Source organism: Ips typographus, linkage group LG1 (genome assembly GCF_016097725.1).
Source record: "Ips typographus isolate SLU linkage group LG1, UJ_Ityp_2.0, whole genome shotgun sequence".
In the NCBI taxonomy this organism is placed as follows: Eukaryota; Metazoa; Arthropoda; class Insecta; order Coleoptera; family Curculionidae; genus Ips; species Ips typographus.
This window is the reverse complement of record NC_138422.1, coordinates 9,071,382-9,096,241: the sequence shown is the minus strand read 5'-3', so window position 1 is coordinate 9,096,241 and position 24,860 is coordinate 9,071,382. Positions and strand designations below refer to the sequence as shown.

Genomic DNA, 24,860 nt, shown 5'->3' with positions numbered 1-24,860 from the left:
TTTGGTGGTCATCCCGAAAGTCTTTTCGTATCAGTTTCTCGCTTTTGACAGTCTGTGATCAATCATTCACATCACATGTTGATTTTTTTTAATGTACTTCTTTAAAAAAGAGCGTGAAACCAAAGAGTTTACGAAAGGTTCCAGTTTTGCTCTATTTGACAGTTTAAGTTTTTGTCTTATATGTTTGTTGGAAAACCGCCTTAACAGTTGCAGAAACCCACGAAACGATTTCATTGGTTACACTTCATCAACATCAAATATATCTGAGTTGGTTACCAAGTTTTAAAAAAAAAACTTTGCATAATTATTAGCTGTTATAGAAAGACCGTTAGGAAAAGTATTTACAGTATAGATTAAATAAAACTACTAAGTAAATTAAAAAAAGTATTTTATCAGTAATTTGGTATAATGTAGGGAAATATCACAATGTTTCAAAATCTCTGATTCTCATCAAGTATCCTCTATCAGAGCCAGTAGGTACTATATCAGTCTAACTGACATTTTAATAAAATTAGTAATGATAATAGTAATTTTAGCAGAAAGTTAAAGCCGCAGAAGCCTTAAGATTTTTTAAGTGGCACAATTATTAATCGATATAAATAGCTTTTTTAAAGTTGCTTAAAATGTAGAGAAAAGGTTTTAGCTGAAAAGCTGCAAAAGTTATTTACAACTTCTTGTCCTATATTGCCCTTGGGGTCTGTGCATATTTTACATGCATTTATTAGTGTACATCAGGTTCTCTAGATTCTAGATACGCCAGTAAATTTTAGATTCCTTACAACAAATCACAAATATTTGTAACAATTGTAAAATTAACTTAACATATAAAAAAGTACAGATAAAACTAGGAAAACAGAAAGTCACTAATAGTTCCAGTAGGATTGTGTATCATATACAATATGCATTGACATTGTTACTTAACATCCTTTTGTTAAAGGATCTTCACAGCCCACAAAGTTTCATTTCGTTCTATGCCTTTGTGCATTATTGTGTTTTCTATAAATTAGTTTAATGAGAAATTAAGCGCAAATGTTTTCTATTGTGGCTCGAAAGGGGGTTCAAATATTCAAATAGTCAAGAATTCAAACAGTGAGATTTTCAGGAATTTCAACATTTTACGAATTCGATTATCATTTATTATTCAGTTTAATAGGAATTTTTAAAGATTGCCATAGAGCTGAAGCCGATTTATACAAAGCTTATAGGCTCTATAAAGATTTTTAATAGCAGAATATAAGTTTGACAGTAAACTTGGTAAACACTTTTAAACAAGTATATTTTTACGAACTAACTAAATCTTTACAAGTGAATTTAGACTAGGAAACCTTCGTTTGAGGAAATTGTTGGAAAAGTCTAGAAGATAACAACTATTCTTTTTTACCAGAATTATCTCTGCATTTTTAAAAATGTAGATAATCCTGGTAAAAAGCTTTTCATATTATGCATTCCATTAATTAAGTTCTTTCAGTCAGTGATATTGTCTAATATAACAACGACAAATTTATTGTCAAAATTTTAAAATTTGATAAATTTGTGAGGCAGCACCTTATCAACCAACTTGCCCTCTTTTGAAATTTAGAACCTTTATTGACTATTTGAATATCAAGCTCTACTTTCTGACGTTTCATTGGACGTTTGGGGATATAAAAATTTCATTTCAACGCCTCAAAATTTCCTACACTGTGTAGTTGCAGCTGATAGAGCATCTATTACCTGGTTTTTGGTGGTGTTAGTTTCACTAATATCCATGTGTACAATAAATGCTCTTTTTTCATTAATAGTTCGTACTTTAAGCTACTCAGTCCGTCTTTGGCAAACTGTTTTTTCCTTAAGACTTCGTATCTGAAACATTAAAACAATAAGTTTATTCATTCATTTTTTTTTTAGTTATTTAAACCTGTTGGGATTTGGAAAATCCTTTTTATGACTCAGCATCGTGTACCTGGCGATAGTGATTGGGTACCTGGAAATGTACAAGTGATGGAACCGTATCCTGTTCGACATGTCGTCGTCTTCACCACCCCAACCCCAAAATGAGTTTGAAAACCCGTTGAGTAACTTGAAGTGTTCGGTACTGATAGCCGAAACCCCACCAAAAATAGCGGGATAAGGCAACCTACAACATTTATATTAAATTCGTTATTGTAACCAGTTTTGTATAACTGATGCTTTGTAAAGTTATTCAATCACCATTTATACAGGTTGTATAAACTGTTTTGTTGGTTGTATGCCTGTTTTTAGTGAAACACACGTTAAAAACAAAAAGCAGTTTACTGTAATGAGTTTTCATCATAAATTAGACCACATATATTATAATACTAAAATTAATAGAGTCTTACTTATAATTCAAGACATCTACAGCGACACTCATATGTCTTGGTTGTAGCGGACAATTGTATAAGTTTCTATCGTCTTCTGGTAACAAATCTACATCATGGAAGATGAAACAGTCGAATGGCCTAATTTTTAAGGCTTCGTTGTATCCTACGTTCATCAGCGTAGCCCTACAAGAAGGATAATGAGTGGAAAAACTCTAATTAAAGTATATTACGTACGTCATTGTACATTTCAACTTTATTAAACATAATCAATCGATTTTTTGTCGATCCACTCATGCTGTTAAATAAAAATTTACAGATGATAACGTTACCTACCTATTAAATGGACCATTTCCATCTTGTTCCACTAAAAATATAGTATAATCAAGTTGCTGCCTCCTCAAAAATGGATGAATGTGTTGTAAAAACAAAAGCAAATGCTCGCCCCTGCCTCTATATGGTACAACTATAGCCACCTTTTTGTCCACTCTACATCGTGGAGGAGCCCAATGTCCGCCCGGTTGCAACCAGGTAAAACGCTTTTCTAACTCTAAAATGGAAGGCACTGGATAGGTTCTCACTGAAACTCGACCATCTAAAACAAAATTAATTTTCATTCAAATAATTATAAAATCAACAAGCATCTTACAAAGATACTGCGATATTTCTGGACATAAATGCTTCGAAGCGTTAACGGCAAGTTGCGAAACATTATCAACTTTCACATGGTTCGTTGTCAAAGTGGTACTGCCAATGGTAGTGTAAGTCGCTGTGACACTGCCGTTCAAAATTGGTGGAACTGTTATGATGTAATTTAGATCTGACAAATCCAGAGTAAAGTTGAACGTTTTGGAGTATAATACTGGATTTAGTTGGCGTGGACGAATGTCTGTTGGAGTGGAGGAAGCCGTTAAGTTTCCATCGTAGTTCTTCAATAGGAGTGATTTGAAAAGTGGTCTAGAGTTGATTTGTGGTTTATCAAAATATTGCAGAGACCTGGAAATTACAGGAGTTAGAATAATAAATAACACAGTAGAGCCATAATATTAAATTTTACGTATGAGAAAAGTATTCATGATACAAAGTTTCATTTATACTGTTAGCACTGAAGCTTTTACTCTTTTTTGTACTTATTTTGACTCATTATAGTCCTGTCTTTCAGAAAAATTGAAGAATATTATCCTGATGTTGGACATTCCTTCTATGGTCCAACGTGTATGTGTCCAAAAACGTTATATCTATTAAGTGAACAACCTGCATTCACAATTTGGTTTTCTTTCCATTTGGTGTAACTGTGCAAAATATTTCTTTTGCTACTTCTCTGGTTCTACCTCCTAGGAACATTATTTCGGTTTGCTCCATGTCAGGTAGTCGGTTCTAGTGTAAATTGTTGTTTTCCTAGTATGACCAGTATTATTCCTTAGCTATGTCAAACAACGCTTGGATTTTGGCTCTATAACTATAATTTTCTTTCTTAGCCAGAAGGTTTACAATTCATTTCCTTGGTTGTTTTGGTATCCTTTTGTCCCATAAAGGTATTTTTTGTGTTTTTCAAGATCTCAACACATTCGTGTGTATACCTAACCATTATTCAGTTTGGCCTGGCTATCATTAAAAAGTTAAATTCGTTTAATTTGTTCAGAATTCTTGATTGCTTCTGTATCCAATATGGTCGCCATATTGCCTGAGTTTATAACAATTCCATTTTCTTTTGCATGACATCCTGTGGCTGTACTTGTGGTTATCTTGGACCAATCTAAATACCAGATGGTTCCTTTATCATTATGTATTTTTTCTTTACGTTTATCCATTCCCTCAGATCCGCACATTCTTCTTCTTCTTTCTCAGCTCTCATCATCTTTGTCCTCATGTTTTTGAACATAAGCCTCACCGTGTCTCTTTCACTTCTGCCGATCTTATGCTATCCGGAACCAGCTTTGACCTACTTCTTTCTTGTTCCATCATTTATCCAGCGCCTTTGATGCCTACCTCTACTTGTCGTTGTTTCTCTGGGTTGCAAAAGTACAACACTGATGGTTCATTTTTCACTGTTCGTGCAACTATCCACTTTGACTCGGCCACTGGTGATATTACGTCTGAAACTCTGTTCCTTCTTCTAACTTCGTGATTTATCACTTTATTTCTAAGGGAAATCCTAAACATAGCACGTTCCGCAGCTTTCTAAGGCACTCTAATCAGTACGTTGTCAACAGGAGAATGCTTTTATCATAGACCTCTCTGGTTTCAGGTTCATTGGGATGTCAGTGTTCTTCAGTATGTGTTTAAGTTTACTGAAAGCAGCTCACGTGAGTATCATTTTTGGGCTGCTATAATCCGGACATTACCAGGTAAGATTTATTGAAAATTAGTGATTTTTTCATTTTGTCGGAGACATCGTTTGTGATTGCAAGGTTCATTTGCAGGTTCATTCTAAAGAGTAATAACCTGTAACTAGCTCAGTTACTGTTAACGTATAGTTATAGAGAATTTTTTAGTTTAACGGATCAGTAGTGCTGCATGAAGAGTCAGAAAAAAAGTCACAAACCACAACTATCCATCACTAAGTTGATTTTTTTTTGTAGATGTGGAGAAAGTCGAAACGAAGTTGTGAGGTCAAGAAAACCCTCCATTGCCATCGTAGGACCTGTTCTTATGAATCCTGGACATAGGGTCCAGGATTGCTTCAAGGTTCTTGAAAGCAGGAAAATGTTGATTGTCACATTCAATATAGGTACCTTTCTTTCCATTGAACTCCTTTCCCTCGTTTCAAGAATACGCACCCTTTGTTATGCTTAAGCATACTATCAGTCTCTATACTTTGCAGTAGTTTTCTAGCTTTCTACTAAGCTTATATACACCATTATTGCCGTAATGATGTTTGTGGCTTTACTGACAATTTTATGTAAGTGCCGGTTGAAAAAATTTGATGATCCAGTATTACTTCTAGAAAGTTTACTTTTTGCTTGAATCCTACGACTTCTTCAGATACCTGGATCTTCTCTTTCTGGAGTTCTTGTGTATACTGTTCATCCCTTTTCAGTGTCTTAGGATCCTACGTATACATGCTCATATTTGCCATTGACTACTGTAAAGATGTCATTTGCATCATGGAAATCTAGCCAGCGGTTGAGATCATAGATAAACATGCATTTCCTCGTGTCATCTTCAATAGTGCTATTACTCACTGTAGTTTCAGCAGACCTTACCTCATCTCGCGCATCTACGTGGTAATTGTTCTGCTAATACATTATCTTCTAGAGCACGTCTGTGTTATCCAAAGCACCCGAAATGTTGAAGAAAGCACTTAGTAGTATTTCTCTGCTTTTGAGAGAATTCTGGATCATTTCTGTCAAGTGTAAAACACATTTTTTAGCACTTTGGTATCTATCTACACTACTATTTTGAGATCTAGACGCAAGATTAATTAAATGATAGATACGTTATCCATTATTAATTCTCAATAAAGCAAGACGAACGAACCTGCCATCCTACAGCAGTCCAATAGAGATTTACGACTTCCAACACTACGAAATATCTTTAATTGAACCAAGCTGGTTTAATTTGCGCTCGATGAAATATTTATCGATTTAATCCTATTCCGGAATGCAAAGCTTCGCCAGTTCCCTGAATAATACATTTCTCTTTTTACTACGAAATATGGAAACATCCAGGAAAATAGGGCCGCAAATCATAAGGCTCGACAGTTGAACGAATTTTTAAGGGACTCGCGTTTCAAATGTAGGTCATGTAAATAGGATTCTTACTGCTACAATACATTAGATACGTAAAGACGACTCTTTTCAAGTACCGTAATCTGTGATTCTATAAATAAGAGAAACTTACGCTGTTGCATTGAAAATCCCACTCCTGGTTTCGGAGATAGTATTAAATATGTATTCAAGGACGACGAAAACCAGAATTAGAATGAACAGCCCTTTGTAGGGCGTGCTTTGCAAGAGACACTGGGGCATAGCCCTCCTCTACGTATTGTTTTCCATAATGCGTGCGGCTGGTTAAGCTGGGGTCCGTTATGCTGATGCAAAATCTACCTGGAACAAATATGGAATTTAAATATGATGCTAGTTTATAGTTTTACAACTTTGCCCTGAGTTTTAGAATAATCCAAGCTGTCATAATTTTGAATGGTATGACACACGGTTTTATTATTATAAGTTAATCATAACATATTTAAGTTGGCTATACGCAAGACAAGATTCATTGCATTTATGGATTTGTGTGTGATTTTCTATGGGGAACCATTTGTAGTTCTTCTTGGTCGCTAATAATATAGAAAATATGAGGGACGTTCCAAATTGTCATAAAAGTTAACGTTTAACATTATGTTAATTTAAATATGGAAAAATTGTAATTTTCAGCAAACATTCTATTTCATAAATTCAAGTTGCTTGAGAGTGTATTCTGAATGAACGACAAAACAATTTTAGCGTCTCGCCAAGAAAGAAATCCGTCGTAATAAACTCGCTTTCGAAAACAGCGTAGTTCTCGTAAGCAAGAAGAGGAAAGTCAACGGATTTCACTCAGATTATTTCTCGTGACGCCCTTCGGACGTCCCGCATCAAATAGATTTAGGTGCAGAAATGCCCTACAATAAATTTAACCGTTCTCGGATATCCAACAATTTTGTTAGACGGAAACTGCGGAACACTGGCGTGATGAATTTTCGAGTAATTGCTACCGAGAACCGTATAATAACTTAAACATCCGGTTAATATGTTATGCCGCCTCTGTTTGGACTTGTTTACTTACAGTTATTTGCGATCCTTAAATGTAATTTTAAAATATTCTATGTTGCTAAATTTAACATTCTGGAGTATCGACAAAACGAAGTTCTCGGGAGAGTTAGTAATAAGTTATTCAATATTCTTACTTCTTAAAATATTAAATAAGGCCAACTTTTAGGTTTGAAGTTATTTTCCGTATTTCGTGATGTTCGTAAGCATTAGGGGTGGTTTGTGACCGTTATTTTAAGTAGCAGGCTAAAGTTTCGAAACGGGCTTAGTGGTAAAAATTCTGTAACAAGAGTCTATACAGGGTGTCCCGCGAGGTAAGGGACAAAATTTCACTACGTGTTCTTTATGTGAATTCGAGTCAAAAATGTTCTATGAACATGGGTCCGCAAATGCTTCCTTACCGAGATATGATTTTTTAAATTTAATAGTGATTTTGACCGAAAACTACAATGGCTCTCATCCACATTATTAAAAAGGCTAGACTATGCTTACAATAGGAAAATGGGCACTTTGAACAATTATTATAAACAGTTATTTTCCAAGAGGTATTAACTTTTTTTGTAAAAAAATATTTTTGTGAGGTTATTGTACTTTTCAACACAATAAAACTATTAAACTTAAAAAAATCATATCTTGGTAAGGAAGCATTTGCGGACCCATGTTCATAGAACATTTTCGACTCGAATTTACCTAAAGAACACGTAGTGAAATTTTGTCCCTTACCTCGCGGGACACCCTGTATATAGAAAATAGCAGCAGTAAATAGTTTCAAGTAAAAAAAGTGTGGTCAACAGCAATGAGAACAATATCGTCGGCGCATCGAAGGTTGCTGGGAATTATTCCGTCGATGTTTATCCCTGTAATCCACACAACATTGGGTGAGAGCCTTGACTATTCCTCTAGGTTCTATGGTGTCTAAGGTCTTCTGGAAATTAACAAAAAGAAGAACCAGTGGTCTGTTGTATTCTACGGTTTTCTCAATTAGATTTTTTAGGTGATCGTTGGTGTCGAAACCTGAGCTGAATCCTGCTTGTTCTATTGGTTGGTATAGGTTCAGTTTATTTTCCAGTCTGTAAGTGATTATTTTGATGAAGAGTTTTTATATTGATGGGCTTATAATTTTGGAGTCTCTATTTTTTTAGATTACTATCATTAAAACGTTGTTCCATTCGCTTGGGATTATTGCTGTCAAAAAGACACATACAAAATAGGTTTTCAATCTTGTCAAGAAGAGCCTCTCCTCCCATCTGTATAGGCTATCATAACACACCTACTATTATGGAATATCGTACATAAACAGACTTATTAAAAAAAAAATAAACGTTGGCAACTCTGGAAATAACAAACTAACCTAACTAATTGCACCATGACGTTTTTCTACACTACTGGTTGTTTTTCTGTTAAAATAAAAATGTTAATTTGTTGTGTATCATATATGATCAAAGTGTAAATAAAATAGATTACTTGAAACATTTACTAAACAAATATGTAATTATTATAGCTTATGTGGTCCAGTTTTAAATGTTAATAATTTACACACACATTACATTATGTCATTTTTCTGAAAAATGCTTTCCAAGGAAAATACAGTCCACATATGAAATTAATACTCATTATTATGTGCTGTTAATAATGACGTTTGTCAAAACTGTCCAGTGGTGTAAATACAGAAAAATGGTTTTCATTTTTCTGCCTTATTCTACGTCACTGGATATTTTTAAAAAATTTCAGTTTTTTTTACTTTACTAGTTCAATTTGACAAAATAAGTATCTCTTATAAAATTCTGATTTAAAACTTCGTTTACAAGATAATTGAGTTGTTACGTTCCCCAAAGACCCAAAACCAACCCAACCCAACTTAAAAATTGTCTTGAAAACGGTGAAAATCGACTTAAGATGCTTAAAAAATGTCTTTGTAGCCACTTTTCATAGTTTCCAGGCAAATTGAAAGACTTTAGTTTTGAAAATGAACTTAGAAACTAGTAAATTTACTTTGAAACGCTGAAAATTGACTTGAGAGGACTAAAAATTGTATTTGTAACCAGTTCAGACAAATTGAAAGACTTTAGCCTTGACAATTGACGGAAACTGCGGAAATTGACTTGAGAGGCTTAAAAACTGTCTTTCAGTCAGTCGTTATAGTTTTCAGATAAGTTGAAAAACTTTAGTAGTGAAAACTGACTTGTAGTCATGAAAAACTACTTTATCTAGAATTTTTGACTACAAAATCACACATTTTAAACCTTGAAAATTGACTTGGACACCAAAAAAACTCTGAACCAATGAAAAGTGACATCAAAAGCTTAAAATTTGCATTTGAAGCAAGTTTTCATAATTTGAAAATACATTTTAATATTTTAGTCTTGAAATTAGTCTTAAATACAGGATATTAACATTGGATTCATGAAAATTGACTTGAAGACTAACTTTTCAAGTTTTTTTACTTTTCTTTTCATTTTCTTAGAACCCTGGACTATTTTTAGGGCTTTAAAACTGCTTTCAGCTTGGAAAATCGAGTTTTAGGGTTATCTTCACCAAGTTTTTAACATAGCAGACTTAAAAAACTATTTTCCATCGGCTTAAACATGCCATTTTACGCTTTGTCAGTATTAAATTGACCTCTAGACGCTTTACTGTGCTTTAAGACTGAAAAATCGAATTTTAAACTATTTTTTATAGTAAAAGTTAAGTTTCAGACTCCTCATTGATGAAAGTAAACAATTTTGGCATTAAATGCTACGATATTAGTCTTGAACACTAGTTTTTAGAGTTAAATTAGTTCGAAAATTCAGACTGCTCCCAGTGTTTAATTGAATAAAAAAAAAGTTTGATTGAATGATCAGTTTTACACTAGTTATAGTCTAAAAAATTGAACGTCAGTAAACAATAGTCCAAAAATTCTGTTTTTTGACTATTTTCAGTGTCAAAAATTATGATATTATTCAAAAATAAAGTGATTGCAGTGAAGAAAATAACAATTTTTTTTACCGTCTTTAATTAGCATTTTCCGCTGAAGTATACTTTATCCAGCGAAACAGTGCGAACAATTTTTGTTTCTGCACTTTGTTTGACCCAACGGAAATCACCTGCGAAATCACTTTCCGCACATGTCTCGTCATAAAAATTGTGTTTTGCGTTAATAGTCATCATGAAACTTACAGAGTGGTTACATTATCAAAATAACTATCACAATATGCTTCTTGCTTTAGCAGTTATTCTAACCGCAAATTTATAAACTCTAGTCACCCAAATGAATACCAAAATTGAACTTAATATATGTATAAGAATCATCGCGTGACTAAAACTAATTGATCAAGCGTTGCGATTCTTTAATTACTGTTTACATAATACTGAAAGATTAATCTCGATTGTAGAGACTATTTCGGTCGCAAACTAATCACACAACATGATGGGGCGAAACGGCTTGCCTTAATGTGTTAACTAGCAAACACGCGATCGTTACATTGGTCTAACTTTGCCCACAAAGACTACTAAATACTTCAAATAGCAACGATAAACAACCCATTATTCAAATTGAATATACGGACCACCGTTATCGATTTTGTCTTTTAAAGTGACGCGCTGACCTGACCGAAGACAAAAACAACCTCCAGCTATAACCTTCTTGTAAATGCTTTAGTCGACACTGTGGAAAAGTTCAAAGCAAACTTTTATAAGGGTTTTTACATTTGTGAGTATACGCTACGTTTATTTCAAAGGAAAATCGTGTCAAGAATACTTCAACTCAGTGGCAGCAGAAACTGAGGCAATTGTCCTTAAATTTATTTGTAAAAGTGTTTTGCCGACATTTCAAAAATGTGTAAACTAGAAAATTGTAGAGTTGTTGGAACCCACGACCATAAGAAACCATCGTTTGTTAAGTACTCTCTGTCCCAGGAGAAGTGGCAGTGACACATATGATTATATTGACGTCTATTGGCACTAAGTTTTCTTAAAAAAGGGCACTTATCGCAAATACATTATGAAAATAAATATAAATGATAAGGAATGTTCTAGTCACAAATTTAATTTTGCAGGTAAGTTGTCACATTTTAGTAAAAAATTATAATTATTTGGCTGATGTATAAAACCAATTTAGTTCGGATTGATTAGAAAGTAATAGACGTTTGACAAATTTCAATACAGTGGCAAAATTAATGGAAAACACTTCTACAACTCATCTTTCACCATTGTTTCAGTGGGGGATTCAACTTTAGACTCATATGATTTGGATGAAGACAATGGCCGCATTCATACAAACCGTTTAGTAATCGAAAAATTTGTTGGACAAAATGACTTATGAGTAGTCTCCACCCATTTCGTTACCCTCTTAATAGTCCTAGTAGATTTTAAAATAATTGCTGAGACAGGCCAACTTTTTGAAGAAAAAAATAATAACTAAAACACAAATTTTACATAAATTTTGTATTTGTAGGTAGGTATTTCTTATGCAGAAGTTGTCAATAGGAAGCTTTTAATCCTTCTGAAAATTGCTAAAACATTTGTTGTTTGCACCTTTTAATCACGAGCAAAACAGCAAATTGTGCAAAGTTGTATACAGGGTGGTCCAGTCAATAATTCACCACTCGATAGCCAATCAAAAAATAAGTTGACTTGCATTATGTAATTTTTCTGAAAAACGTTTAGAACCTACAGTCCTTCAAATTTCAATTTAAAAAAATCGTTTTATAGTGTAAAACTGAACATTCAAGACTTGTGAGAGTCCAAATTTGTACCGAATAGTCTAAAAACCTGCTATTTACTACTAGGAATAGTCTTATAATTTGTTTTCTCAAACTGCCATCCTGATCGAGTGTCTGAAACTGGATTTCAAGAACTAAAAACAGTCCGGAAATCAAGACAAAGATTGTATTGTGCATGAAACTCATTTTTTACTTCTAAAGATAATCTAAAAGTTAAGTTTTAAAGCTAGAACTGACTTTACTAGGACTAAAGAGAGTCCAAAAGTCTATTTTCAGGACTTCAATTGGTGTACTACTCAATTTTCTGGAATGGAACAAGTCAAGAAGTAAATTAAATTTTCGAACTATTTCATTTCTAAAAATTAGTTCTCAAGACTAATATCGTAGCATTTGATACCAAAATTTTTTACTTTTATTACTGAAGAAACTTGACTTTTCGAAATAGTCTTAAACTCGATTTTTCAGTCTTTAAAAGCACTAAAAACAGTCCGAATTTCTTAAAGATGCTACAATTTATTGCACCTATGATGAGTGTAGAAGTCAATTTAATACTGAAGAAGCTTGAAATAACATGTTCAAGACTGTGGACAGTGTACAAATTGGCTTCTAGACCTGATAAGTCAAAAACTTTGTAAAGATAGTCTCGAAACTCGATTTGAGGTACTGAAAACAGCCTTAAAGCACTAAAAACAATCTAGATTTTTAAGAAATACTCGAATTTTTAGCACTGAGGTGTCTAGAAGTCGATTGAATAGTGACAAAGCTTGGAATGCCATTTTAAGTCTATGAAGAATGTGAAAATTGTTTTTAAGTTTGCTGTGTCAATAACTTGGTAAAGATAGTCTTGAAACTCGATTTTCCAAGCTGAAAGCAGTTTTGAAACACTAAAAATAGTCCAGAATTCTGAGAAAATTAAAAGCAAAGTAAAAAGCAAGAAAAGTTAGTTTTCAAGACAATTTTCATGAATCTAATGTCAATGTCCTCTATCTAAGACTATTTTCAAAACTAAAATATTGAAATTTGTCTTAAAATTATGAAAACTTACTTCAAATGCAAATTTTAAGCTTCTGATGTTACTTTTCATTAGTTCATAGTCACTTTTTGGTGTTGAAGTCAATTTTTAAGGTTTAAATGTATGAATTTGTAGTAAAAAATTCTAGAAAAAGTAGTTTTTTATGTCTACAAGTACAAATCAATTTTCAAAATTAAAGTCTCTCAATTTGCATGAAAACAGGTTACAAACACAATTTTTAAGCTTCTGAAATTAATTTTTATCTTTTCTCAGTCAATTTTCAAAACTAAAGTCTTTCAGTTTGTCTGGAAACTATGAAAACTAGCTACAATTAAATTTTTTAAGCTTCTTAAGTGAATTTTCTGTTTCCAAGACAGGTTTTAAGTTGGGTTGGGTTAGTTTTGGGTCTTTGAACGTAATAACTGAATTATCTCGTAAAGGAAGTTTCAAATCAGAATTTTATAGGAGATAAGTTCTTTTTAATCGTAAACAATGAAATTAAAAAAAAACACGTAATTTTTGAAAAATATCTAGAGACGTAGAGGGCAAAAACATTAAAACCATCTTCCTGTATCTAGGCTACTGGAGAATTTTGGCAAACGTCATTCATAATGAGTATTAATTTCATAATGAGTGTTCCAAATTTGATCAAAATTGCTCCAACGGTTTGACAGTTATGACAAAAAACTGATTTTTTAAACAGAAATTTGAAGGACTGTGCTTCCCTTCAGAAAAATGACATAATGCCTGTCAACTTATTTTTTAATTGGCTAAAGATTGGTGAATTATTGACATTTAAAACTGGACCATCCTGTATAAATACTTAAGTTGTAATAATACATACAACTCGTTAAAAATCGAGATGAGACATTTTTGTTTATTTGTATTTAAATAGTTATCCAAATACTGCTATTATTTTGATTAAGTATATTGAATTCAAATGTATAAGAAATAAAATATGTGAAGGTGAGACAGTTTTTTTAACAGACAGGCTAGCAAAATGGTAACTTTTTTCTCCAGTAGGTATAAAACAAGAGTTAATATGAGATAAGCAATAAACATTTAATTTGATAAAAAAGTGTATGTAAAAATTTTCAAAATGACAGTTTTTTAATTGAATTGAAGTTTTGTCGCTAATATCTCATATTAAAGAAAAAAGGTATTAATTTAGTTTTTAATAGCAGACTTAATATTTAAACCTTTTTAAAAACCAAATATCTCAAAAACCGCTTCTTAAATCAATTCTTACCAGGTTTGAAAATTCGAAAATGTTAGCTGAATTTGCTTGTGATATTTGAAGAACTTGTGGTAGTATTTTCGCATATTTTAGGGACACCCTGTATAAGAAACGTCCTACCAAATATCTTTTTGTACATCAAATTCGGTAAAGGCAATTGGGAGATGCAGTGTGTTGGAAAAACCAAAAATTTTGCAGTCTGGATTATATTCTTGGTCGATTATTGACATGGTTTACGTTAGCAGTTTATTTTAACGTTCAAATTAAAATAATTGCTGGTATCGTGAAAAACTGTTATATAGCTATGGAATTTTTCTCACTTTTCAATATGAGTCTTCCTTCTAATAACAATAATCTACACACTCACTAATATACCACTCTTAATATAACCCTGACACGCAATAGCGTGTCGTAAAGTATGTTATTACCTACCTCTACAAAATATATCTTGCTACTATAATATGTTAACACATTTTGATTAAATTACCTAATTAAATTTATAGATCTATACTGTGGACAAACATTAATGAAACACACGTACAATTGATGTATCGATGAGCACCAATATTAAATATTAATATATTTACTAGACCGTTACCGTATGGCAAAATCAATCAGTTCAGTTACCTTTCATCCCCCCTTGCTCAACTTGAACAATAGTGGAAGACCTTTCGACTAAATCCTTGAACTACCCCGTTATTGCAGCGGGGGTCGAGTTTGGGGCGTATTATAATTTCGTACGATCAAAAGCGAAAGTGATTTTTTTGTAAAACGTACACAGAAAAACGTTAAGGTAGCGAAGGTTTTAAATTTGGTTGTGACTTGAATTTTAATAACCTAATTTTACTGCGCTAGATTATTGTTGCTTTAGGTGTAATGTCAATGCCAACGTAAATTGTATGGTATATTACTTTACCTTTATTATTTTACTTCGACCTGCGTTCTCAGAATTTTATCGTCGAACTATGTAGTCGAAACTTAAGTAAATATTTGTAAAAAAGTACCAATACACATTTTACGTAATAAAAGGTAAAGGACGAAGGGTACATGTCAAGATTATTTCCTGGAAACACACATTTTTCAACGTTTACTGTTAATAAGAAAACACTTTACTAAACTTGATGAACGTAATGATAATATTGAGATCACCCCAGTATACCACAAATTTTCAGTCATGTATATTTTTATTTACATTTCAGATTGGCAAACATATTTCAAAATATTTTAATTTATGGGATTATTTAATGGGAACTACGTTATACTGATTTACTTATTGTTAGTATTGAAGAAAATAAAGTCAGCATTTGTGAAAATGAAGTTATTTACTAGTCGGGATATTAACAGGCAACTTTGCTTTTGTACGGAGTTAAAGCATAGAACCTCAAGAAGAATCACATCGACAAGCTACAAGCATTCTCAACGTGGTGGAATACCACTGGAATACGCCACATTCTACGGTATACTGTAGAATGTGGCGTATTCACTGGACTGATAGAATTTCTAATGCCAGTTTTGAATTGGATGCAGAAGGAGTGCGAAGTCCTTTTAGATACCCATTCCTTATCTTGGACACTTTGTAAAAAGTGAAAAACTGAAAAAAATAAAGAAATTTTTACGTTTTTGGCTTCTCCCCATGTTAGCACATCGAGGTCGAAATATTAGGATTCACACAGAATTGTCATTCTTGACTTCACTTGTAGTAATTTCTAAAAACGAATAATTTCAAGCTGTCAAACTGTAACAATGGGCCTGTCCCACAATTTTTTTTTATTTCATAACTACAAAGACGGATTGAAAATATTATACCCGTATTTTTTTGTTTTCAAAAATATTAAGCCTAAATAGAAAAAAAATGATGATAAAAACTACATTAATCTCATGTTTAAAACGCCCGCCGCCGGTGACGTACTACACTATCAACCAATCAGCGACAAGAAGTGAAACAGATGGCGTGCAACAGCCAATAAAATCGCCCAGAATTACGTACGTCACATGCGCGCCAAAACAGATCTTTTAAATTTAATGGACAAATTCAAACTAATGTAGGAACATTTACGACCATAATTTTTTCTTCAAGAATATGAAAAATTCGTTTTTTGATCCTATTCTTTCGATTCCAGTCATTAAAACAAAAACTTATGATATGTGGGATAGGCCCATTAGTAGATACGTAAGGTATGGGTAATCCAGATTATCGACGATCAAATATTTGATCTGTAGGTTTATCTGCATTTAGATTTATCCGAATGTATACCTATTACTACTGTTTAATGTACGTACGTTTACTATGAGTAATTTTAAGCAAATGTACTGAAAACCACTGCATCTGAATTCTCTCAGTTGTTATGCGATTGAAATTAAATTTGGGAAAATACAGGGTGTTACGATACATTATAGCATTGCTATTTCAAAAACTATTGAGTTGCCCATTTAATTGCTAAATAATTTGTTAAAACAATACAAAAAATTCCATTGCACCCCGAGATTCAGGAGAATCTCCAGAGAGATCCAGGATTTGAATTGTAGAGAAATATGGTTGTCTTCCTAACAAGTGCGAAAAGTGATACTTTCCCGCACGCTGACTGAAGTTCGATCAGTCGAGTGCGGGGAAGGCACTTTCCGCACGTGAAAGAAACATCATTTTTTCTACGAGTATTTTTTCTAAGTAATTGGAAAAACAATGATTGAAAATAAAGGATAAATTGAAATTGAAATATAAATTTTTAATAATAGTGAAATTACCAATATTGTTCTTTTATGCATATTCATATGTATATAACTAAAATATAACAGCACATTAAAATTATTAAGTACAAAAATAATACTTGATTATTATCTACAAACTTGATTACCATAAATGAGTTATTAATGTGATGAACTACCTCTAATAGATTGTTACTAATATTAATAATAAATGAACAATTATTGATATTTTGTGTTTATAGTACATGATATATAAATTAACATAATTTAGTTTTCCCACCCTAGTTGAAAATCATCTTTTTCCGCACTAGTGGGGGAAAATCTTTCGAGAACAAAAATATTATCATTTGCGTACGGTCGTAGAATTTTTTTTAAAATTTTTCTAAATTGAGTGAAACATTTTTAACAATTTTTAGCAGCAGTTTAACATAGTTCATGAAATATTAAGATAAGAATGTACAAATCATTCTCCTCGAAGTTCATATTTAGGTATTACTGATTTCCTACTGACAGATGACGTTGTTAGCGCCTACTATGCAAAGCATATTTTAAAAACATTTTTCCTATGAATTGTTTAACTAAATTAAAACTCAACCATCCGTCCAGATTTCAGAAAAAACAGCATTTCAATTTCAAAGCTTGTTTCTTGATTTGGGTTGGTTTATTAATCTATAGGAAAAGTGTTCCTCTCTCGATCTATTTGGTGATTTTATACGTGGAAATTAACTCAAAATTTAACTAATTTTTGAGGACAAGTATTACGTAACAGCAGTAGGTACCGACTATCACACCAACGTGCCTGGTTCCCAAGTTTGTTAAGAGCACCCAAAGAACCTTAAAAAAAAAGTTAAAGGCCGCTGTAGGTGAATTTGATACTTGAAAACCATCAGGTGACCTTTTTTAATTGTAAAAATGCTAACGTTACCTTAGTTTGGATTAGGTTTGTTAGTTTGGAAATTTCAAATTGAAACAATCAGAAGTTTTACTAAATTTCGGAAAAATGTGAATTTTCTGAACTATCTGAAATTTCAATAAAAAGTCAATAAAATCTAAGAAATTTCAAACATTGTATGGAAGTTTCATAAAAGTTTCCTTAAAATATATTTCAATATAATAGGAATATTTCAATTGTTTCAGTTAAGAAAGAATTATTGTTAACAAATAAAATCTCTATTTTTTGATATGTCATGTCATAATACACAACTTCAAACTTCTGATCACCATAAAATGGAAAACATTCAAACCTCAAATGCCTTAACAAAAATCAAGTCTTATGACACCTAGAAATTTCATGAATAGTATGAATTTATTGAAATTTTATGAATATTTCAGGTGTTCGCTTGTTATTCAGATTGCATCCGAAATTTCTTGAAATTTTATGACCACTTTGGTGAAATTTCAACTTAATTGTATACTTCATGAAATTAACCCTAGTTAGGATACTATTTCGACAATAAAAACAGTCCTACACCACACTATGATCAGGTGACATTCAGGGCACATTTTGACCTTAAAAATATGGTCAAGTTACTGCAAGCATGTTATTTCAAAATTTAGAGTAGAAAACCATTGAATGTAGATATAGATTTAGTAAAAAAGAGCAAAACTAATATTAATTTTTTAAGCTTTGACATAGATTATGATAGATAAAACATACTTACTTAGAATTGTCAGGAGTATTAAAAAATGTAATAAAATACAGGGTGTTCCATTTAAAATAAGCAAGTTGATGAGTACTTTCCAGGTACACTTTATTTGTAAAATAAAAATATATGAAACAAAAACAAAAATTAATTATTTTAAATATGTTACCAGAGTCACAGGATATTTAGATTTCTTGAAATACATTTGACAATTTAGAAAAAACTGATTTTTTCATAAGTTAATGCTATTTGAACTTATCGCACTCTTGCCATATTTGTTGAAACTGAAGGCAAGCTATAAACTCCCCTGAAAGAAATTAGATCAATATTGTTCTGTAAATATCTAATTATTGCCACAGTATTTATTACATTTTAATCGATACCTTATGCAACACAGTTATACGCCACAAAATACAATTTTAGCAAATTTCTATTTTGGAAAGTTGCGAGTGTGGAAAGTTAATAAAATTTGAGGATATTATCGATTTTGAACTTGATTGCGGACCTCGACCCTATACGTTTGCTGAAGCGTTTCGTTTCATTAGTCTTGCAAAGTTTATCGATTTGTTGGTGATCTGTTTCAATGCAGTATAAGAAGGAAACCACTGTTATTAGAAGGCAAAAATATGATTTTTTTGAATAAACTTATTTCCTAAACAATGCACTTTAATTAAAAGTGTTAATGACACGAACCCAGTTATAATAACCTCAAACAGCAACAACTGTAATAACATTCACTTAACACTTGTCCTAACTAATTAATTACACAGTTTAGTTAGTGTGGATTCAACATTTAGCGACAATTATTTCGTTCATTATGAAACGTGGTTAACAATAATAATATGTATCAGATGTGTATTAAAAATAAAATTATCAATTTTGCGGTCAAAGTGCTCAGTACTAGAATATGTTTACTGATAGTCAGGAATGAAAGCAAAAGATATAAATAATGTGAACAATTATTTTTTAATATTTTTTTTATAATTTTTTTGTATACTGTTCATAAAATGTTTTAATGTGTTTAAAAAAATCAGTTTTTTTTTAGTTTTATATTGCTATTTTTATAGTTTATAATAAAAGTAAAAACAACTTACCAGAAATGCTAAACTAAGAACTAACCCAAAATCACAGCATCTAAGCAACTATGTCATATTTTTGCTACTTTCCCGGACATTATCAAAAAAAAAATATAAAAAACACTAATTCGCGATCTACAGGAACGAATTCCGACAACGTGTAAACCGCGTAGAGGATTTAGAGGTTTCTGAATGATTTTTCGCTGCTACACGTCGCGGCAGAGCCTGTGCGCTTCTGATTCCTGCAGATTTCATTGGCCAAATTCCTGTAGCGAAACGAGGTGGTAGGTGGATGGAATCGTAACGATCCACGTTGCGACGTACGTCCCTGTTGAAAACTGGTCCTCGTGTATAGTTTCTCCGGGAAATGCACCAGGTCTTGGGGCCTGGACGGCCCTAATGAAACTTGCATTACCCGTCGTCCCGGGTCGACACACATTTCGCCAGAAATCCAGCATGTGCGATGAATGCGCCCCTTTTTTACTTGATGAAACCAATCAGGAAGTTTGAAAGGAGTGAAATGGGTTATTGTGTAGATTTTTTGTCTATACGCTGCTAGTAGTTATACAGTGCGTTCCGGTTAAATCGAGTCACCTTTAGATTAATTTAAAAAATCTATATTTTAGAAGAAAGGAAGGATAACAATCTTTTAGATATCATCATCAATGCAAATCAAATCAATCAATATCAATATCAATGCATTATTTTTAAATCCTGTCCGCGAACAGATCCATCAACAGAGCAAACAAATTCCAGGGAATTTACAGGGTGGTCCAGTTTTAAATGTCAATAATTTACCAATCCATAGCCAATTAAAAATCAAGTTGACATTCATTATAACATTTTCCTGAAAAGTGCTTCCTAAGGAAAATACAGTCCTTCAAATTTCTGTTTAAAAAATCGTTTTTTTTTGTCACAACTGTCAGACCGTTGGAGCAATATTGATCAAATTTGGAACAAGCACTTTATTACACGTTATTACGGCCAAAGACCCAAAACTAACCTAACCCAACTTAAAAATTGTCTTGGAAACGGAAAATTCACTTAAGAAGTTTAAAAAATATTATTGTAGCCAGTTTTCATAGTTTCCAGACAAACTAAAAGACTTTAGTTTTGAAAATTGAATTAGAAAAGATACAAATTTCAGAAGCTTAAAAATTGTGTTTGTAACCAGTTTTCATGCAAATCGAGAGACTTTAATACTGAAAATTGACTTGTAGACATAAAAACTACTTTTTCAAGAATTTGTTACTACAAATTCATACATTTAAACCTTAAAAATTGACTTGAACACCAAAATGTGACTGAACTAATGAAAAGTGACATCAGAAGCTTAAAATTTGCATTTGAAGCAAGTTTTCATAATTTGAAGACAAATTTCAATATTTTAGTCTTGAAAATAGTCTTAGATGCAGGACATTGACATTAGATTCATGAAAATTGTCTTGAAAACTAACTTTTCGTGCTTTTTACTTTGCTTTTCATTTTCTTCGAATTCTGGACTATTTTTAGTGCTTCAAAACTGCTTTCAGCTTGGAAAATCGAGTTTCAAGACTATCTTCACCAAGTTATTGACATAGCAAACTTAAAAAACAATTTTTACATTCTTCATAGACTTAAAATGGCATTCGAAGCTTTGTCACTATTAAATCGACTTCTAGACACCTCAGTGCTAAAAATTCGGGTATTTCTTAATAAACTAGACTGTTTTTAGTGTTTTAAGGCTGTTTTCAGTGCCTCAAATCGAGTTTCAAGACTATCTTTACAAAGTTTTTGACTTATCAGGCCTAAAAGCCAGTGTGTCCACTGACCATAGTCTTGAAAATGTTATTTCAAGCTTCTTCACTTCTAAATTGACTTCTACACTCATAGGTGCAATAAATTGTAGCACCTCTAAGAAATTCAGACTGTTTTTAGTGCTTTTTAAGACTGAAAAATCGAGTTTAAAACTATTTCCAAAAGTCAAGTTTCTTCAGTAATAAAAGTAAAAAATTTTGATACCAAATGGTACAATAATAGTCTTGAGAACTCATTTTTAGAAATAAAATAGTCCGAAAATTTAATTTACTTCTAGACTTGTTGTCCAGTCCAGAAAATTGAGTTGTACACCAATTAAAGTCTTGAAAATATACTTTTGGACTCTCTTTAGTCCTAGTAAAGTCAGTTCTAGCATTAAAAGTCAACTTTTATATTGTTTTTAGTAGTAAAAAATGAGTTTCATGCACAATACAATCTTTGTCTTGATTTCCGGACTTTTTTAGTTCTTGAATGCCAGTTTCAGACACTCAACCAGGATGGCAGTCTGAGAAAGCGAATCATAAGACCATTCCTAGTAGTAAAAAAGTTTTTAGACTATTCAGTACAAATTTGGACTTTTACAAGTCTTGGATGTTCAGTTTTAAAATATAAAACGATTTTTTAAATTGAAATTTGGAGGACTGCATCTTCCTTAGGAAACGGTTTTCAGAAAAATGACACAATGCAAGTCAACTTATTTTTTGATTGGCTATCAAATGGTGAATTATTATTGACACTTAAAACTGGACCACCCTGTATTTGTCTGTTGATGGATCTATCGTCATTAGAACTAAAAATCACTTACTATTTTGTAAACAAAATTATTTACCTTCAAATCATAAAACATGCTTAAAACTAATATGTATGAACATTACAGAATGAAATTCGAGTGGTTTATATTTATCGAATCTGCAAGTTTTGCAAAGCATGTTCGATGAGTTGAACCAGGAAAGTGCGAGAAGTTACAGGAAAGATGACGAAGCAAGAAAGCTGATTACGGATAAAGAAGATATTAGAGATACTTGAAGAGAAGAAGTATATAGAACAATTGTTTTTTGATGATAGAGAAGATCAACTGCTCATTCAGGCTAAGTTTGGACCTGACATCTTGAGGCAGGGAGTTAAAGCTACCATTAATACTCTAAATGAAGGCAAGGCTTTAGGGCCGGATGGAGTACATTCGGAATACCTGGCTTATCTCTGAATTTATAATGCTACCAAAAAAACAGGGAGCCAAACCGTGTGGTGACTACAGAACAATTAGTCTTATGAATCAGATGCTAAAGCTGTTCTACAAAATCATTTATCGAAGAATTTATATGATCTGTGAGGAAAGTGTCACATACACAATTTGGATTTGTGAAGCACATGGGTATAAGAGATGCACTTTTCTGTCTACAAGAATTGAGAACATAGGAATTTTGATGAATGTACTGTTTCCCTGACAAATAAACGACTTACAAGAACTAGTCAACTAAATAAAAGACGTCAGCAGTAAATATGGCTTAGAAATTAACTTTAGTAAAACCAAAATTTATGTAAATCAGTAGAGAAACTTGTGGAAGATACGGCTTAACGATCAACAACGCACCAATAGACAGAATCGTACAGTTCACCTATTTGGAAACCATGATCAAAGATAATTGGGACCACTCACAGGAGTTCAGGTGTAGAATAGAGAAAGCAAGGACTGCCTTCTACCAAATGGCTAAACTGTTTAAAAGTCACAACCTCAACATTTACATCATCCGTTCTCCAAAGGAAAGTTTGGCATGGCAGAAGACCACCAGGAATAAGGAGAATATCATGGCTTAAAAACTTAAGTAACTCAAAAACTACTACCGAACTATTTAAAGCAGCCGTGAACAAAGTCATCATATCCAGGATGATCGCCAAAGTACAGTCCAAAGTGTGATTAAAATGGCGTCAACAGCATACAATAGAACGATCTAGACGTACTGGTTTAGGAAATACAAAAACTACATAAGAACAAGACCAAAACGTCTTCCAGTATTTACGGGACTATCCAATTGAAACAACCGTATCTGCTGTAAACATGGCTAATCTTCTAGCTTCATCTAGAACTGCTGAAGAACGTATAAGACAAAACTCAGAATTGAAAAACAGGGCAGCAGCTCTAAAGCCGTTTTTGACAGAAAATGACAAATTGTATGTGCAGATAATGCAATGCAATTTTTACCACAAGGTGACAATTTCTGGGTCAATGTCATATTTTCTAATAAAAAGGTGTTCCAGTTAATTTATAATGGAAGGATTCGAGTTTACAGGTCTCCAAATACCAGGTTTCAAGAAAAATCCACCCAAAAGAAACAATATCGATTCTTCCTAAATGTGTGGGGCTGGATTAGCTTTTATGGTCCAGGGATTATGTTGGAATATTGATGGAGCTTTGAATAGCAAAATATACATTATCACCTGGGAAAATGGCTTAATTCCTGCTGCCAATGCTATCTTAGCTTCTAACAGGCTATTAAATATTGATAATTATTGGTTAAATAACAGTTAATAAATTACTCTTATCATGTTTGCCATTACTTCTAATTTTAATAAGAAGAATCTACATTAACTCTAAACCAATCAGTATGATAATGTTATTTTTTTACAGGTAAGCCCGATTTACTCAAATATGATGAAGTTAGGTTATTGCCAATCTTGGAATACGATTCTGACGCCAAATATACTAAGTGCATGTAGTTTGTTTTATCATTAGTGCAGCCAAATATAGATAGCTACTGATGCAAATAATTAGTAATAATCTTCTTCCCTGTATCTATATGCTTTGATAGATACTGTTTGCATTAAACTTAACTTATTTTAACTGTTTCGTTGCATGAAAATTATTTATTTCAGAATAATATAAAAATGGCAATCAAATGGTTTCGAATTTGGTGATTGCATTGCCTTAATTCGCCTGATGGATCAATCTTTACAAATGAATACAATTCTTGGTAGAGCAGAAAATCTCCGGATTGGCCTAAACTACGTATTTACGAGGAACTCATTAGTTATTACTTGATTGATTAATATAATCTCAGATTAACCCTTAGAAAGTAATGTTACTGGCAAGTTTTGGTTTCCTATTAGGTAGGGTTGAAACAGACATGGTGCAATCAACTTTTTAATTAGGGGTGACCTAAAACTAAGAAAAACCCTAATAAGGTGCTACTTAATGATTTAATGCTGCGCAAACGGGCATTAGTTAGTATAGCTATCGCCATCTAACTCTGCCTGCACGTCATAGACGATGATGACGTCAGAGATGAAGAACTTTGGCCAAACTGCTCATGGTAAGTGGGATGGCAGATATTCTGTCAAATTAGATGATCAGATGTCAAGTGTCAGTATTTGAGCTGGCTTAACAAATAATTACATCATACTGTGGTTGTTGCTGCACTAGAGTTATAGCGGATTGCAGGTATCCACGTATCTAAGGGCACCTTAGGCTAAGTTGTGATTTGACTGTGACAGGTCATGTGTAAAATGTCACAGTCACAACTTAGCATAGGACCATAGGGTGGCTTTAAATACATGGGATTATCAGTTGTTTTCTACACCTAACATGCCTAAAATGATTTAAGGTTTACCTAATAAACCATGAA

The 24,860-nt window shown here is 32.6% G+C and overlaps 1 protein-coding gene across 3 annotated transcripts; it reads right to left on the bottom strand.

The window, feature by feature from the left end:
- Positions 1-371: 371 nt before the first annotated feature.
- beta4GalNAcTA (beta1,4-N-acetylgalactosaminyltransferase A) lies at positions 372-19,821 on the bottom strand. 3 transcript variants are annotated; one of them, XM_081986719.1, is made up of 8 exons: positions 19,462-19,821; positions 6,162-6,363; positions 2,968-3,314; positions 2,655-2,913; positions 2,340-2,504; positions 1,898-2,116; positions 1,714-1,842; positions 372-996 (listed from the first exon to the last, which is right to left on the bottom strand). In XM_081986719.1, the coding sequence occupies exons 2-8, from the start codon at positions 6,287-6,289 to the stop codon at positions 960-962; spliced, it is 1,284 nt and encodes a 427-aa protein (XP_081842845.1). In that variant the 5' UTR covers positions 6,290-6,363; positions 19,462-19,821; the 3' UTR covers positions 372-959. The 3 variants fall into 3 exon arrangements, with proteins under 3 accessions (XP_081842845.1, XP_081842837.1, XP_081842855.1); XM_081986711.1 differs by having other exon boundaries at positions 6,162-6,367; positions 19,462-19,820; XM_081986729.1 differs by lacking the exon at positions 19,462-19,821 and adding an exon at positions 19,061-19,171 and having other exon boundaries at positions 6,162-6,367.
- Positions 19,822-24,860: the final 5,039 nt, after the last annotated feature.